The sequence below is a fragment of the Salvelinus namaycush genome, chromosome 9, assembly GCF_016432855.1.
Source record: "Salvelinus namaycush isolate Seneca chromosome 9, SaNama_1.0, whole genome shotgun sequence".
In the NCBI taxonomy this organism is placed as follows: domain Eukaryota; kingdom Metazoa; phylum Chordata; class Actinopteri; order Salmoniformes; family Salmonidae; genus Salvelinus; species Salvelinus namaycush.
The window spans coordinates 52,317,525-52,336,541 of NC_052315.1; the positions used below are offsets into that span (position 1 = coordinate 52,317,525).

A 19,017-nucleotide genomic window follows, 5' to 3' on the forward strand; every position below is an offset into this window, starting at 1 on the left:
TAAAATTTTGATATCATGTACAAAAAAATAACAAATATATTTCATAACTTTTTCTTTCTTCTCCATGTGTTCACTCAGTTATCTCTTACAGTTATTATTGATACCTTCAGTTGCCCTCTCCTTTTCTTTTGAGTCTTCTTTTATCTCCAATCACAAAAGCCTTCCTTGATAATCATCACTAATCTGCAAAACATTTCATATCCCAAAGTAAACAGATGTAATTATAGTTCTGTGTCGTAGCAATATGTTGACTACAGGAATTGATCTTCTCGGTACATGCAATGTTTTGTGTGCCTTACCAAGCGTCAAACATCTTCTTTCTGCCTTCCATGCCTGACATGGCATCCACATTTTGACGCCAGTCGGTGACCTCCTCTTTCTGTGGGGACCAGAAATGTATCATTGACACTCAATCAGTCATTGACAAATAAACTAGCGTGAGAATAAACAACGCGTTCATCATTTGGATTCGAGATGAAGAGCATCTTAGATGTCTACTGTCTGTGATAATACCTCAATATAACAAGTAAAAGCAAGTAGACGTCTTGACAAAGTACAACGGACTGAGCATGGACCAGTCTTACCTTCTCCTCTGCTTTCTTGACTGTCTTGAGGTTGGACTTGAAGTCGATTGTCTCTTTGTGCTTGGAGCCCAGCAGAACACTGAGCATCATCTCAGCTGAGATCTTCACCTTCTTCAGGCTTGGCTTCTTGAACTTGCTCTGCAGCTCAATGATCTTCAGCCCCAACTCATGGCACTGGCAGAGCACAGAGGACAAAATAACTTTCAGTCACAATACAGGCTTTCACATTTACTGTGACCATTGTCAATGTCCCAAATGGCACCCTATTCCCTTTATAGTGCACTAATTTTGACCAGGCCCTATAGGGCTTTGGTTAAAAGTAGTGCACTATATAGGGAATAGAGTGCTATTTGGGACAGAACCGTAGTCTTCCCAGTTGTACAGCAACGAGTATGTACTGTGGCTGACGTTCCCTCTTAATTAATGTTGTGAACTCATAGCCACTGGGAGGCAATATTTTGTATTATCAAAGACAGTACAGAATGAAGATGGAAATAGAAATCCCTGATCACGCTTATAGCGATGTCATGGCGACGTTGGATAGCTAAATTCATACACGGAAACACGTCATCGGGTCTAACAGTCAACTCTCGCTGAACTGCATCTGTGCAGGCCGTCAAATAAAAGGTACTCCTTTGATATGAAGCTGTTTGTCACTTTCATGAGGTTGGAGTAATGACATGTTCAGCTACGTAAACTACGTAGAATCTAGGTTGTGCCTTTAGATTTCGAGAAAATTAACAACCGAGGAAGAATTTTTCACTTCTCTCATTGACTTCTCAAACCCCAAACCCCAGCCTTTTTAAAAGAATATTTTTTTTTACAAAAAATAATTAAGTATTTGGTTTTAAATATTTTTAAGTGTCAAAAGTAAATGTAACTTCAAAAATACACTTAAGTATCAAAAGTTAAAGTAAAAGTATAAATAATTTCAAATTGCTTACATTAAGTTTTTTTTTAAATCTACAGATAGCCAGGGGCACTCTCCAACACTCAGAAATAATTTACAAATTAAGCATTTTTGTTTAGTCAGTCAGCCAGATCAGAGGCAGTAGGTATGACCAGGGATGTTATCTTGATAAGTGTGTGAATTGTACCAATTTCTTGTCCTACTAAATATTCAAAATGTAACAAGTACTTTTGGGTGACAGGGAAAATGTATGGAGTAAAAAGTACATAATTTTCTTTAGGAATGTAGTGAAGTAAAAATAAAAGAAACCCCCAAAAACTACTTAATGTAGTACTTTAAATTATTTTTACTTAATACTTTACACCCCTGATCTTTTGTCATTTCCCTCTGCAATTATTTATTTTCTACAAATGATTTTTTGAGTATCCTACCTCCTTGTCATTTTTGGTAACTTTCAGTCGCACGTCGTATCGCTCCTCATCTACCACGTCGATCTTACGGTGCAGATCTTTGCACAAATCCTGCCAAGAGAACAAAAGACAGACAATTTATCATATTTTCTTTTGTTGCACTTTCTGTAAAGAATTTCAACTGTCGTGTATTATAATGCATTATGCACACCCTCACATGGCGACATAAATGCACTCATAACAGTATTGTATACAATGTCAATGTGAGTATCAGTATGTATACCTAGGTCTATATCCAGGTCTCTCTTGAAAAATAGATTTTTATCTCAATGAGACCCACCTAGTTAAACAAATTCTAATATACTTTCATCCCTTATTTTACTGAGAAAAATTATCATCTACAGCACAGGTGTCAAACTCATTCCACGGGGGGCCGAGTGTCTGCGGGTTTTCGCTCCTCCCTTGTACTTGATTGATGAATTAACATCACTAATTAGTTAGGAACTCCCCACACCTGGTTGTCTAGGGCTTTATTGAAAGGAAAAACCAAAAACCTGCAGACACTAGGCCCTCCGTGGAATGAGTTTGACACCCCTGATCTACAGCAACAACCTGGGGAACAGTTACAGGAATGAGCTAATTAGGTGGCCATATTGGGAATTTAGCCAGGACACCAGGGTTAACACCCCTACTCTTACAATAAGTGCCATGGGATATTTAATGGCCACAGGATACCTATTTTAACATCCCAACTGAAAGACAGCATCCTACATAGGGCAGATATTTTTTTAGGCCCCAAAAAAGTGCCTCCTACTGGCCCTCCAACACCACGTTTAGCAATATCTGGTCTCCCATCCTGGGACAGACCAGGACCAACCCTGCTTAGCTCCAGAGGATAGCCAGTAGTGGGATGCAGGGTGGCATGCTGCTGGCAGACTAAAGTTTAAATAAATAATACCATGAGCTCATCCACAGACAAGCCAGAAAGCTTGAGAGGAGGGACTCTCTCAGCCAGAGCTTCTTCTCTTTCTCTCTTCTTCTCCTCCGTCTCAACCTCTAGCATCTGGCCAGCTACTGTCAGCAATCGGATCTTTAGGAAGGAAACATAAAGCTGCAGTCAGCAATCTGATCTATAGGAAGGAAACATAAAGCTACCACATGAGGTTGGTGGCATCTTAATTGGAGAGGACGGGCTCGTGATAACGGCTGGAGCGGAATGAGTGGAATTGTATCAAACACGTGTTTGATGCGATTCCATTCGCTCATTCCAGCCATTTATTATGATCTGTCCTCCCCTCAGCAGTTTCCACTGACAACTGCAGTGATCAATCTGTAGGAAGTATACAGCTACAGTCAGCAATCCGATCTATAGGAAGCACAAACATCCAAAGGAATGTAAACGTAGGTTCAAAAGGTCACAAGAGGTCGGGGTTCATGAGCTACACATGAGCTACGCGTTATGACACGCGTTCTGTTTATGTCAGTGGAGGCTGCTGAGGGGAGGACGGCTCATAATAATGGCTGGAATGGAGTCAATGGAATGGTATCAAACATGTGTTTTCCATGTGGTTGATGCCATTCCATTGACTCCATTCCAGCCATTATTATGAGCCGTCCTCCCCTCAGCAGCCTCCACTGGTTTATATACTGTTCATATCTCAAATCAAATCAAATCAAATCTTATTTGATACACGTGATTAGCAGATGTTATTGCGGGTGTAGCGAAATGCTTGTGCTTCTAGCTCCGACAGTGTAAGACTACATGTTTTTTTCTTGTGTTGACCATGGATGCCAATGCTCACCTTCAACCCCAATCGTCGGGCTGAGGAGATCTTGGACTTTTCTTTTGGTTTGGGCCTGTGTCAGCATTAAATGACAGAGGGGGAGAAATAGAGAACATAGAGATGTGCTGTTCTGTTATATGATGTGGTTAATCTTTCCAATGCACACGTAAACATCAATACTTACGCGTCCGCCATGTTTCCCTTATTGTCTTAGCCCTGAAATTTAGAGGTAGAAGAAGTTAGCATTTTCACCCTCCACACAAACAAAAAAACGAAACAAACGGAACATTCAGGCTTATATACCGTTCATGAGCATCCAGGTTGGCCTTTTTATCAACTGGTGCTAAAAAAAATATATACATTTTGTAATAATCTTCTTCTTTTTTTAATTTTTATCTATTTGGTTGAAAAATGTATTGCAAATACAATTGTAGTGTATCTTTCACATATTAAGCTGTTGCCAATGCTGAGGATGGGGATTGATGACTGGTTGTATCCTCATTTGCATCCGCTATGTCACACACCCAGTGCACATGTTGCCTCATTGAACCTCTTTTAGATCATTTAATGTGCACTGCTGGTTAAGCCTGTGTCCAAGTCCAATAGAGGCCTGTGTCCAAGTCCAATAGAGGCCTGTGTCCAAGTCCAATAGAGGCCCGTGTCCATGCTTGAGGAAGGGAGGTATTTTATTGTAAACTATTTGAAATGTGTTCAGTATGTAAGGCAGAAGAGGGCTCTTGTTATTTGAAGCTCACAGGATGTGAGGGTGAATAAGTAAGACTACATTTAAGTGCCTTTGAAAGGTAGTACAGTAGGTGCCAGGTGCAGTGGTTTGTGTCAAGAACTGCAACGCTACTGGGTTTTTCAGGCTCAACAGTTTCCCGTGTGAATCAAGAATAGTCCACCACCCAAAGGAAATCCAGCCAACTTGACACAACTGTGGGAAGCATTGGAGTCAACATGGGCCAGCATCCCGGTGGAGCGCTTTCGACACCTTGTAGAGTCCATGACCTAACGAATTTGTATTTGTATTTATTATGGATCCCCATTAGCTCTTCCTGGGGTCCAGCAAAATTAAGGCAGTTTATACAATTTTAAAACATTACAATACATTTACAGATTTCACAACACACTGTGTGCCTTCAGGCCCCTACTCCACCACTACCACATATCTACAGTACTAAATCCATGTGTATGTATAGTGCGTATGTTATCGTATGTGTGCGTGTGTGTGTGTGTGTGCCAATGTTTGTGTTGCTTCATAGTCCCCGCTGTTCCATAAGGTGTTTTTTTAATCCGTTTTTAAAATCTAATTTTACTGCTTGCGTCAGTTACTTGATGTGAAATAGAGTTCCATGTAGTCATGGCTCTATGTAGTACTGTGTGCCCCCCAAAGTCTGTTCTGGACTTGGGGACTGTGAAGAGACCTCGTGGCATGTCTTGTGGGGTATGCATGGGTGTCCGAGCTGTGTGCCAGTAGTTTAGACATACAGCTCGGTGCATTCAACATGTCAATACCTCTCATAAATAAAAGTAGTGATGATGTCAATCTCTCCTCCACTTTCAGCCAGGAGAGATTGACATGCATATTATTAATATTAGCTCTCTGTGTACATCCAAGGGCCAGCCGTGCTGCCCTGTTCTGAGCCAATTGCTTTTTTTTGGCACCTGACCACACAACTGAACAGTAGTCAAGGTGTGACAAAACTAGGGCCTGTAGGACCTGCCTTGTTGATAGTGTTGTTAAGAAGGCAGAGCATCGCTTTATTATAGACAGACTTCTCCCCATCTTAGCTACTACTGTATCAATATGTTTTGACCATGACAGTTTACAATCTAGTGTTACTCCAAGCAGTTTAGTCATCTCGACTTGCTCAATTTCCACATTATTTATTACAAGATTTAGTTGAGGTTTAGGGTTTAGTGAGCGTTTTGTTCCAAATACAATGCTTTTAGTTTTGGAATATTTAGGGCTAACCTATTCCCTGCCATCCACTCTGAAACGAACTGCTCTTTGTTGATTGTTGCAGTCATTTCAGTCACTGTAGTAGCTGACGTGTATAGTGTTGAGTCATCCGCATACATAGAAACTCTGGCTTTACTCAAAGTCAGTGGCATGTCGTTAGTAAAAGGAGCCTAAACAACTACCCTGGTGTCACGCCCTGACCTTAGAGAACCTTTTTATTTCTCTCTTTGGTTAGGTCAGGGTGTGATGTGGGTGGGCATTCTAGTTTTCTATTTCTTTGTTGGCCGGGTATGGTTCCCAATCAGAGGCAGCTGTCTATTGTTGTCTCTGATTGGGAATCATACTTAGGCAGCCTTTTTCCCACCTGTGTTTGTGGGTAATTATTATTTTCTGTGAGTGTTTGTGTGCGCCACGGTTGCGTCACGTTCGGTTTCTGTTTACCTGTTTTTTGTGAAGGTTTCACTTCGATTAAAGATGTGGAATTACATGCACGCTGCGCCTTGACTTATTTATGACAGGGAGTTTGAAGATGGTGAATGTGACACCTGGGGAATTCCTGATTCTAACTGGATTATATTTGATAGGCTTCCATTAAAGAACACCCTCTGTGTTCTGTTAGACAAGTAACTTTTTATCCACATTATAGCAGGGGGTGTAAAGCCATAACATACGTTTTTCCAGCAGCAGGCTATGATCAATAATGTCAAAAGCTGCACTGCAGTCTAACAAGACAGCCCCCACAATCATTGTATCATCAATTTCTCTCAGCCAATCATCAGTCATTTGTGTAAGTGCTGTGCTTGTTGAGTGTCCTTCCCTGTAAGCATGGTGAAATTCTGTTGCCAATTTGTTTACTGTAAAATAGCATTGTATCTGGTCAAACACCATTTTTTCCCAGGAATTTACTAAGTGTTGGTAACAGGCTGATTGGTCGGCTATTTGAGCCAGTAAAGGGGGCTTTACTATTCTTGGGTAGCGGAATGACTTTAGCTTCCCTCCAGGCCTGAGGGCACACGCTCTCTAGTATGCTTAAATTGAATATGTGGCAAATAGGAGTGGCAATATCATCTGCTATTATCCTCAGTAACTTTCCATCTCGATTTTCAGACCCTTGTGGCTTGTCATTGATGATAGACAATCATTTTTTCACGTCTTCCACACTGACTTTACGGAATTCAAAAGTATAATTCTTATCTTTCATAATTTGGTCCAATATACTTGGATGTGTAGTGTCAGCGTTTGTTGCTGGCATGTCATCCCTAAATGTTATTATTTTGCCAATGAAAAAGTAATTGAAGTAGTTTGCAATATCAGTGGGCTTTGTGATGAATGAGCCATCTGATTCAATAAATGAAGGAGCTGAGTTGGCTTTTTTTTCTCAAAATGTAATTTAAGGTGCCCGAAAACCTTTTACTATCATTCTTGATAGAATTTATCTTTGTTTCATAGTGTAGTTTATTTTTTTTTAAATTTAGTTTAGTCACATGATTTCTTAATTTGCAGTACGTTTGTCAATCATTTGGGCTGCCAGACCTTTTGCCTCATTCCTCTCAACCATTAATCATCATTAATCATCAATCCAAGATGATTTAACAGTTTTTACAGTCATTTTCTTAATGGGTGCGTGCTTATTAGTAACTGGAATAAGTTGTTCCATAAATGCGTCAAGTGCAGCGTCTGGTTGCTCCTCATTACACACCACAGACCAGCAAATATTCTTTACATCATCAACATATGATTCACTACAAAACTTCTTGTATGACCTATATTAGGCCCAGACTTTGGAACTTTGGTTTTCCTAGATATGGCTATTATATTGGGATCACTACATCCTATAGATTTGGATACTGCTTTAAAGCAAATATCTGTAGCATCAGTAAAAATGTGATCAATACATGTTGATGATTTAATTCCTGTGCTGTTTGTAACTACCCTGGTAGGTTGACTGACAACCTGATCCAGGTTGCAGGCACTAGTTACAGTTTGCTGTTTTTTCCTGAGTGCGCAGCTTGATGACAGCCAGTCAATATTTAAATCACCCAGAAAATATACTTCTTTGTTGATATCGCATACCTAATCAAGCATTTCACACATATTATCCAGATTTTGACTGTTAGCAGCTTCCCACAAGAATGGGCTTTATGTGAGGCAGATGGACCTGTAGCCATATTACTTCAACAGTATTTAACATTAGATCGTCTCTAAGCTTTACAGGAATGTGCTTCTGAATATAGACCGCAGCATGTCTGTCTTTCGGTAGATGTTATAACCATGTATTGCTACCACTGTACCATCAAAGGTATTATCTAAGTGAGTTTCAGAGATAGTCGGAATATGAATGTCATATGTTACAAGCAAGTTATTGACTTCATGGACCTTGTTTCTCGTATGTTAATATGGGCTGTTTTTAGCACTTTTCTGGGTTGCTTGATTGTTTTTAATGCTTTACTGGGAAGCTTATCAGAGGTAGACTTACTCATGTTATTTACATTGGAGCTGATAGTGCAGGGTGAGCTGCATAAAGTGGTCTTCCTACTATTGCACACCGCCTCAGTGTTAACAGTGTAACTCTGGTTTATAGGCTCATGATTACTGCTTACAATAGCTGTAGGATAAACAGATGTATTCGGAGCAATTAGGAGTACATAAATTAAATTACATACATTGTGTTTGCCAATGCCCCTAAGATCATGTACATTTGATGCAGCATTATGACAACTAGTTGTCACAATGGTAGGGATTAACTGAGCTGGTCTGGGATCATTTACCAGTCATTGTTTCATCACAGGCTTGAAATGCGTGAACGGAATCCAGGAGCCAAGATGATTTGGATGGACTCAAGTTATCAATAAAGGTGACTCCAGCAGAGCTACAGTAGTCTTTTAGCCAGATGTGTAATGCCAGCAGTCTGCTGAATCTTTCACACCCACGGCCCAACGATGGTTCTGGACCTGAAATAATTGGCCGTTTTTTGGAGTCTTTTAATGCTAAAATCAGTTCTTTAAAATCAATTTTCAAATGTACTGAGCTAGCCCTCCTGATGTCGTTTGACCCCACATGGACTACGACAGTGTCAGCTCCCGGCATCTGTGGTAGAACAGTCGGAAGCAGCCTTGTTATGTCCTGTACTCGTGCTCCTGGGTAGCACAGGGTTTTTGCCTTGGGGACCGAGATGTTTCTCACCATAGAGCTGCCTATGATGACAGCTGGTGATGTTGAATGGGCCGGTCTCTCAGGAGCTCCGAGGATCTGAACCCAATGTAGAAGCCACCGGAGAGGGAAACAGAGCCGAGGACAAAGACGCAGGTCCCTCCGGATCCGATCTTGATTGGGAAGCCACCAAGGACGAAGGCGCCGGAACCTCTGGATCCAGGGCGGGCGGCAAAGCTGTTTCTGGTCTGTGTCAGTTCCGGGCTCAACATCTCCATGGAAACCCCCGTTGACAGAGGACGCCTTCTTCGACTTCCACGGCGAGTGACGTACCTCCATGGCTGGTTGATTGGGTCGAGATCAGCTCCGTTCTCCAGGGAAGGGCGAGACCCCTTCTGGGATGGTACCCTGCCTAGCACCGGCCAGTCGGCTGTGGGGACCCGACAAGGCGGCAAAACTTCCACCAGACCAGAGCGGCGTCCGGCTACTTGGGTGAAAGAAAAAGAAAAAGTAGGTGGGCGTGGGTTCCCCAGTTGCTTATGTAGGTTTGCTAGCAGTTGCTTGCATTGAAAGTCTACGCGGTCCACATTGTCCCGGAACAAAGCAAAGTAAACGTAACTCCTGCAATGTTGGAAACGTTCAATAGCGGCCTCCATTTCAGACCGCCGAGCCAGCTAGGCTAGCTGGGCTTTCGCGTCTCTCCCCCTACGGAATCTGGCAGGATTCCAGGACAGATAGCAGCGCTCACAGCAATTTAGCCCAACAGAGCCACAGGATTCAAAATAAAATAAAAGTATATAAAAACACTGTCAGCTTTTAAATTGAGTTCTTTAGTTCAGGTTTCAGCGTTCGACAGGTTTCAGTTTTGGCGTTTGACAGCGTTCAACAACAACAACAAACATATGTGGCAGGTTATTGGTGCTGTTCTGAGAATTGAGGCTGTTCTGAGGGCAAAAGGGGGGGACTCAATATTAAGAAGTCAATCCTATATATACTGTATATTTTACCTTTATTTAACTTGGCAAGTCAGTTAAGAACAAATTATTATTTACATTGACGGCCTACCCCGACCAAACCCCGGCCAAATGCACTGTATTTACAGTGCATTCGGAAAGTATTCAGACCCCTTGACTTTTTCCAAATTTTGTTACGTTACAGACTTATTCTAAAATGGATTCAATTATTTTTTCCCCTCATCAATGTATACACAATACCCCATAATGACAAAGCAAAAATAGATTATTTAAAAAAATACTAAATGTATTAAAAATAACTAAATAAAATATCACATTTACATAAGTATCCAGACACTTTACTCAGTACGTTGTTGAAGCACCTCTGGCAGCGATTACAGCCTCAAGTTTTCCTGGGTATGACGCTACAAGCTTGGCACACCTCCTGTACTTGGGGAGTTTCTCCCATTCTTCTCTGCAGATCCTCTGAAGCTCTGTTAGGTTGGTGGGGAGCGTCGCTGCATAGCTATTTTCAGGTCTCTCCAGAGATGTTCGATTGGGTTCAAGTCTGGGCTCTAGCTGGGCCACTCAAGGACATTCAGAGACTTATCCCGAAGCCACTCTTGTGTTGCCTTGGCTGTGTACTTAGGGTCATTGTCCTGTTGTCCTGCCTCTCTTTGCTCCGTTAATCTTTCCCTTGATGCTGACTAGTCTCCCAGTCCCTGGCGCTGAAAAACATCCCCAGAGCATGATGCTGCCACCACCATGCTTCACCGTAGGGATGGTGCCAGGTTTCCTCTACACGTGACGCTTGGTTTTCAGGCCAAAGAGTTCAATCTTGGTTTCATCAGACCAGAGAATCTTGATTGCCTTTTAGCAATCTCCAAGCGGGCTGTCATGTGCCTTTTACTGATTCGTGGCTTCCGTCTGGCCACTCTGCCATAAAGGCCTGATTAGTGGAGTGCTGCAGAGATGGTTGTCCTTCTGGAAGGTTCTCCCAGCTCTGTCAAAGTGACCATCAGGTTCTTGGTCACCTCCCTGACCAAGGCCCATCTCAAGGATGATCAATGGAAACAGGATGCATCTGAGCTCAATTTCGAGGTATTTCATTTTTTTTTATGTATACATTTGCAAAAAATCAAAAAACCTGTTTTCGCTTTCATTATGGGGTATTGTGTGTTGATTGATGAGGCATTTTTTTATTTAACCATTTTAGATTAAGGCTGTAACGTAAACAACGTGGAAAAAGTCAAGGGGTCTGAATACTTTCCGATTAAACTGTATCACATATACATATTTTTGGGGAAATGTGAGGGCATGCACTGCACTTTTATCTCTTAAAGATCTTTACAGATTGATGTCCCACCCTCGGGACAGTTGAGCTAATGTGCGCTAATGTGATTAGCATGATGTTGTAAGTAACAAGAACATTTCCCAGGACATAGACATATCTTATATGGGCAGAAAGCTTATAAATTCTTGTTAATCTAACTGCACTGCCCAATTTGCAGTAGCTATTACAGTGAAAACATACTAGGCTATTGTTTGACGAGTACAGTTATGAGTACAGTTATGTACTTGAAAATGTATATATTGACCAATTAAGCAGATTTGGGCAGACTTGATGCAACATTTTGAACAGAAATATAATAGTTAATTTTGATCAGTCTAAAACTTTGCACATACATTGCAGCCATCTGGCCAAAATCTAAATTGTGCCTATTGTCCTAAGTCAGATAATTGCCTTTCTCTTGCATTTCAAAGTTGGAACTTTTTAAAATGGATTTAAACACATGTTTTTTCTTTATATTATATTTTACCAGATCTAATGTGTTATATTCTTCTACATTAATTTCACATTTCCACAAACTTCAAAGTGTTTCCTTTCAACAACAAAAAAAGCTGGTCATGGGTGCACCTCAGCCACGCTCAAGGTCCTAAACGATATCCTAACCGCCATCGATAAGAAACATTATTGTGCAGCTGTATTCATCGACCTGGCCAAGGCTTTCGACTTTGTCAATCACCACATTCTTATCGGCAGACTCAACAGCCTTAGTTTCTCAAATGATTACCTCGCCTGGTTTACCAACTACTTCTCTGATAGAGTTCAGTGTGTCAAATCGGAGGGCCTGTTGTCCGGACCTCTGGCAGTCTCTATGGGGGTGCCACAGGGTTCAATTCTCGGCCCGACTCTCTTCTCTGTATACATCAATGATGTCGCTCTTGCTGCTGGTGATTCTCTGATCCACTTCTACCCAGACGACACCATTCTGTATACCTCTGGCCCTTCTTTGGACACTGTGTTAACTAACCTCCAGACGAGCTTCAATGCCATACAACTCTTCTTCCGTGGCCTCCAACTGCTCTTAAATGCAAGTAAAACTAAATGCATGCTCTTCAACCGATCGCTGCCCGCACCTGCCCGTCCGTCCAGCATCACTACTCTGGACGGTTCTGACTTAAAATATATGGACAACTACAAATACCTAGGTGTCTGGTTAGACTGTAAACTCTCCTTCCAGACTCACATTAAGCATCTCCAATCCAAAATTAAATCTAGAATCGGCTTTCTATTTCGCAACAAAGCATCCTTCACTCATGATGCCAAACATACCCTCGTAAAACTGACCATCCTACCGATCCTCGACTTCGGCGATGTCATTTACAGAATAGCCTCCAACACTCTACTCAACAAATTGGATGCAGTCTATCACAGTGCCATCCGTTTTGTCACCAAAGCCCCATATACTACCCACCACTGCGACCTGTATGCTCTCGTTGGCTAGCCCTCGCTTCATACTCGTCGCTAAACCCACTGGCTCCAGGTCATCTACAAGTCTTCGCTAGGTAAAGCCCCGCCTTATCTCAGCTCACTGGTCACCATAGCAGCACCCACCCGTAGAACTGTGGCAGCAGAGAACTGCAGGTACAAGCATTTCGCTACACTCGCATTAACATCTGCTAACCATGTGTATGTGACAAATAAAATTTGATTTGATATCTCGCTGGTCACCTCCAAAGCCAATTCTTCCTTTGGCCGCCTTTCCTTCCAGTTCTCTGCTGCCAATGACTGGAACGAACTACAAAAATCACTGAAGCTGGAGACTCATATCTCCCTCACTAGCTTTAATAAGTACCAGCTGTCAGAGCAGTTCACAGATCACTGCACCTGTACATAGCCCATCGGTAAATACCTCATCCCCATAGTGTATTTATTTATCTTGCTCCTTTGCACCCCAGTATCTCTACTTGCACATTCATCTTCTGCACATCTACCATTCCAGTGTTTAATTGCTATATTGTAATTACTTCGCAACCATGGCCTATTTATTGCCTTACCTCTCATATCCTACCTCATTTGCACACACTGTATATAGACTTTTTATACTGTATTATTGACTGTATGTTTGTTTATTCCATGTGTAACTCTGTTTTGTTGTATGTGTCGAACTGCTTTGCTTTATCTTGGCCAGGTCGCAGTTGTAAATGAGAACTTGTTCTCAACTAGCCTACATGGTTAAATAAAGGTGAAAAAAAAAAAAAAAAAAAAAAAAAAATGGTATGGAGAATATGCATATCCTTGCTTCAGGTCCTGAGCTACAGGCAGTTATATTTGGGTATGTAATTTTAGCCGAAAATTGAAAAAAAGGTCCGATCCTTAAGAGGTTTTTTAACAAAATAAAAACCCTTTACAACACATTTACATTTTATTAACAATTTCAAATGCAGCTCCGGTTTATTTGAAAACAAACAAAGGTTTGCCAAAATGTTATATTTAAATAATTATTGTGAAATTTAAACATTGTAACATTTGTTGAATATCTAAGCTTTACAATGTATGGTGTTAACATTTATCTCCATAACTGACCAGAGTCTCTGCATAGGTGTCAATAAGACTCCATAACCCACTTATTCGAAGGCATGTGAACTAATTAACACTAACTATTCACTGTCAGTCTTCAGCAAAATGTTAATCCAATGTGTCTTCATCTTATACCATACATTTCCATTCTGAATTCAAGCAGCCCTCCAGAAATAAATACAATTGACCTATGCTGAAAAGTTACACATTCCCAAACTGTTTTCCACCGCTCTCCTCAACCAGCGAAACTCCACCTGCATTCATTTCAAACCTAAAATGTAATACATTTCATCCACACAGAAGATTACATTTTAAAAACGTACGTTTCTTAATATTAAGCCAAAGTGGTCATTGAGACATACCCTACCTTTAAGGTGTAGGAAAAAGCTGAGGGAGAGAGTGAGGGAGTTTAGGGTGGGAGAGTAGCTGAGAGCGGATAGGGGGAAAATCATTCAGATTTATAGTTTCTAACCCCTGTGTGAATGGCTCACTAAAATAGACTGCTCTCTGTCCGAGTCACTCTCCCACTGACATTGACGTTTACTGTTGCACATAGCATCTAAATGTTATTCAGGCAGGTAAGTGCTGTAATAAAAGACTTTTATGGACTTGGACGTTTGGGGCGGTACACTGTCTGTCTGTCTCATGGTTCTGACTCCACCTGTTGGTGGCAAGTTGGCATGTAGCATTTATTGCTACAATCACCTCTAAACCCTTTCTCTGGACCAGTATCATACCTACACCTTTAGAACTTTGTACAGAGTATGGAGTTTTGTCATAGGGATGTACTAAAATGGAGTTTACATTTGCAAAAATGTCTAAAACTTTTCTTTCGCTTTGTCACTATGGGATATTGTGTGTTGATTGCTGAGTATTTAAAATAAAAAAAATCAATTTTAGAATAAGGCTGTAAAATAACAAAATGTGGAAAAAGTCAAGGGGTCTGAATATTTCCCGAAGGCCCTGTAGCTAGGAATGTTACCATAAAAAATGACTGTAAAATAGATGATGTAGGGTTTGTCAGGATTGTGGACAGGTTTGTGGTTGGGTGATGTGGACATAAGGAATATGTCACGTTCTGACCATAGTTCTTGTGTGTTTTACTTGTTTTAGTGTTGGTCAGGACGTGAGCTGGGTGGGCATTCTATGTTGTGTGTCTAGTTTGTCTGTTTCTATGTTTGGCCTAATATGGTTCTCAATCAGAGGCAGGTGTTTTGTGTTGTCTCTGATTGGGAATCATATTTAGGTGGCTTGTTTTATGTTGGGGTTTGTGGGTGGTTGTTTCCTGTCTTTGTGTTCATTTCACCAGAGAGGACTTCTTCTCGTGAAGAGGAGGAAGGCTGCCGTTACAGAATACTTTAACATAGCATACATCTATATTTTTTTTCCCCACTTTGATTTCAATGTTGTTTCGTTCGTCATCTACAACATCAATCTTTTGCTGTTGGTCTTTGCAAAGGTCCTGCAAGAATATGATATCATGTAGAAAATACAACCATATTATTTTTTTACATGGAGAACCAACAACACATTAATTACAGATAACGGTATTGTTGAAATAGCAGATTATTTAAAAACATTTATATATTGCAAAAATAATGACTTCTCTAGAGTATTTGGTATTTTATTAGGATCCCTATTAGCTGTTGCAAAAACAGCAGCTACTCTTCCTGGGGTTCACACAAAACTTGAAACATAATACAGAACATTAATAGACAAGAACAGCTCAAGGACAGAACTACATAAAAAAAAAATTTTGAAAAGCACATACACATACATACATACATACATACATACATACATACATACATACATACATACATACATACATACATACATACATACATACATACAAACATACATACAAACATACATACACATACATACATACATGCATACACACAAACTACTTAGGTCAAATAGGGGAGAGGCGTTTCGCCGTGAGGTGTTGCTTTATCTGTTTTTTGAAACCAGGTTTGTTGTTTATTTGAGCAATATGAGATGGAAGTTGCATGTAATAATGGCTTTATAAAATACTGTACACTTTCTTGAATTTGTTCTGGATTTGGGGACTGTGAAAAGACCCCTGGTGGCATGTCTGGTGGGCTAAGTGTGTGTCAGAGCTGTGTGTAAGTTGACTATGCAAACAATTTGGGATTTTCAACACATTAATGTTTCTTATAAAAAGATGAAGTGATGCAGTCAGTCTCTCCTCAACTCTTAACCAAGAGAGACTGGCATGCATAGTATTTATATCAGCCCTCTGATTCTCAATGAAGAGCAAGACGTGCCACTCTGTTCTGGTGCTGCAGCTTAACTAGGTCTTTCCTTTCAGCACTGGACCACACGACTGGACAATAATCAAGATTGGACAAAACTAGAGCCTGCAGAACTTGCTTTTTGGAGTGTGGTGTCAAAAAAGCAGAGCATCTCTTTATTACGGACAGACCTCTCCGTATCTTTACAACCATTGAATCTATATGTTTTGACCATTACAGTTTACAATATAAGGTAATGCCTCAACTTGTTCAACAGCCACACGATTCATTACCAAATTCAGCTGAGGTCTAGAACTTAGGGAATGATTTGCACCAAATAAAATGCCCTTAGTTTTAGAGATGTTCAGAATGTTTTGGAATGGCCACCCATTCCAAAACAGACTGCAATTCTTTGTTAAGGGTTTCAGTGACTTCATTACCTGTGGTTGCTGATGCATATATGGTTAAATCATCAGCATACATGGACACACATGCTTTGTTTAATGCTAGTGGCAGGTCATTGGTAAAAAATATAAAAGAGTAGAGGGCCTAGAGAGCTTCCCTGTGGTACACCACACTTTATATGTTTGACAGAGAAACTTCCATTAAAGAAAACCCTTTGAGATCTATTAGATAGATAACTCTGAATCCACGATATGCCTCTGCCATAACACATACTGTACGTTTTTTCAACAACAGGTTATGGTCAATAATATCAAAGGCTGCACTGAAATCTAACAGTACACCTCCCACAATCTTTTATTGTCAATTTCTTTCAACCAATCATCAGTCATTTGTGTCAGTGCAGTACATGTTGAGTGCCCTTTTCTATAAGCATGCTGAAAGTCTATTGTTAATTTGTTTACAGAGAAATAGCATTGCACAACAGTTTGCTAAGAGCTGGCAGTAACCTTATATGTCTGCTTTTAGAACCAGTAAAGACCACTTTACCACTCTTGGGTAACGGAATTACTTTGGCTTCCCTCCAGGTCTGAGGACAAAGACTTTCCTCTAGGCTCAGATTAAAAATATGACAGATAGGAGTGGCTATAGAGTCAGCTACCATCCTCAGTAGCTTTCCATCTAAGTTGTCAATGCCAGGAGGTTTGTCATTATTGATCGATAACAATACATTTTCCACCTCTCCAACACTAACTTTACAAAATTATAACTTGGAATGCTTTTCTTTCATTATTGATTTTGTATGCATGAATACGATGGCTCACTGTTCGTTGTTGGCATTTCCTGCCTAAGTTTGCCCACTTTGCCAACGAAGTAATCATAAAAATAATTGGCAATATCAAATGCTTTTGTGATGAATAAGCCATCTGATTCGATGAAATATGGAGTTGAATTTGTCTTTCTGCCCATAATTTCATTAAAAGGACATCATTCTTTATATCATTGATCTTGGCTTCATAATACAGTTACTTATTTTTGTTGAGTTTAGTCACATAATTTCTAAATTTTTTGTAAGTCAGACGGTTAGATGAGCAGCCAGACTTATTAGCCACTCCTTTTAACCCATCTCTTTTAACCCATATCAATACTTGGAATAAGCAATTTAATAAATTCATCAGTGCAGAATCTGGATGCTCCTTATTAATCACATCAGACCAAATATTTTTTAACATCATCCACATAAGAGTCACAGCAAAATCTTTTGTATGATCTCTTATGTACTATTTTAGGCCCAGCTGTTGGAATTTTGACTTTCCTGGATACAGCCACTATATTGTGATCACTGCATCCAATGGGTATTGATACAGTTTTAGAACAAAGTTCTACAGTATTAGTAAACATGTGATCGATGCATGTGGATGATCTTGTTCCTGTAGTGTTTGTAAACACCCTGGTAGGTTGATTAATAACCTGAACCAGATTACAGACACTGGTTACAGTGAGAAGCTTTCTCTTGAGAGGACAGCTTGTTGAAAACTAGTCAATATTCAGGTCCCCAAGAATGTAAACCTCTCTGTTTACATCACATACACTATCAAGCATTTTATTTAAATACCGACTGTTGACACTTGGTGGCCTATAGCAACATCCTAAAAGAAAATACTTTAAATGTGCCAGGTGAACCTGCAACCACAACACTTCAATAACACTTGGCATAAGATCTTCTCTAAGCATTACAGGGACATGGCTCTGAATATATACAACAACACCTCCCCATAAGCATTTCGATCTCTTCTATAGATTTTATATCCTTGTATTGCTACTGCTGTATCATCAAATTAATTATCTAAGTGAGTCTCAGAAATGGCTAATATATGAATGTTATCTGATGTTAGCAAGTTATTGATTTCATGAACCTTTTTTCTAAGGCTACATATATTAATATGGGCTATTTTCAGCCCTTTCCTGGGTAGCTTCAGATATAGACACAATACTGAAAAGAGCAAACAAAAGACAGCATTCATGGCTGGGATCAGTATCTTTCCACTTCTGGCACACAGCTTCAGGATAGTCCTCATTGAGGAAGATATACGTTCCTCTCAAGATCTGGGCTCTTTCCAGAACAGCTATCTTGTCCGTGAATCTCAGGAACTTGACCACTATCGGCCTGGGCCTGTCACCTGGGCCTGCGGTGGGTTTTCTAGTCCTGTGGGCGTGCTCCACCTCAATCTTCCTGTGGTCCATCTTCAATTTCTCAGAGATCATTTCCCTCACTTTGTCCTCAGACTCCGTCCAGGTCTCATGTGGAGATTCTGCAATTCCGTCTACAACCATGTGGTTCCGCCTTGATTGTCCCTCGAGATAGTCTGACTTATCCGTCATTGTTGTCATGGATTCACACACAGCGCTGATGTGCTCTCTCAATGACTTACAGATTACTGTCATCTTGCCGTTCTCCTGTTTCAACTCATCGAGTTAAACCTGGGAGAACTGCAAACTGTTCTTCAGGTCCTGTAACTCTCTGGTCCGGTTGTCCATTCTTTTATTAGTTGAATCCACCAGTATTTGGACGAAAAACTTGAAGCTATTTTCTTGTTGTTGTAACAACTGCTCTTTTTGTTAATTTAAAAGATCCTTCACCTGTGATAGAGGACACCACTGTCTTCAACTGTACTCCCGTCGGCTTTGGTCTTTGTCATGGTTTCTAGCAACGTAGGTTACGCTGTTACTCGTCG

At 40.5% G+C, this 19,017-nt stretch overlaps 1 protein-coding gene across 1 annotated transcript; it reads right to left on the minus strand.

The window, feature by feature from the left end:
- Nucleotides 1–295: 295 nt before the first annotated feature.
- Nucleotides 296–3,883, minus strand: LOC120053316 (troponin I, slow skeletal muscle-like). Its single transcript, XM_039000445.1, has 6 exons — nt 3,873–3,883; nt 3,707–3,761; nt 2,863–2,994; nt 1,926–2,015; nt 585–758; nt 296–379 (listed from the first exon to the last, which is right to left on the minus strand). Exons 1-6 carry the CDS (start codon nt 3,881–3,883, stop codon nt 296–298), a joined length of 546 nt encoding a protein of 181 aa, XP_038856373.1.
- Nucleotides 3,884–19,017: the final 15,134 nt, after the last annotated feature.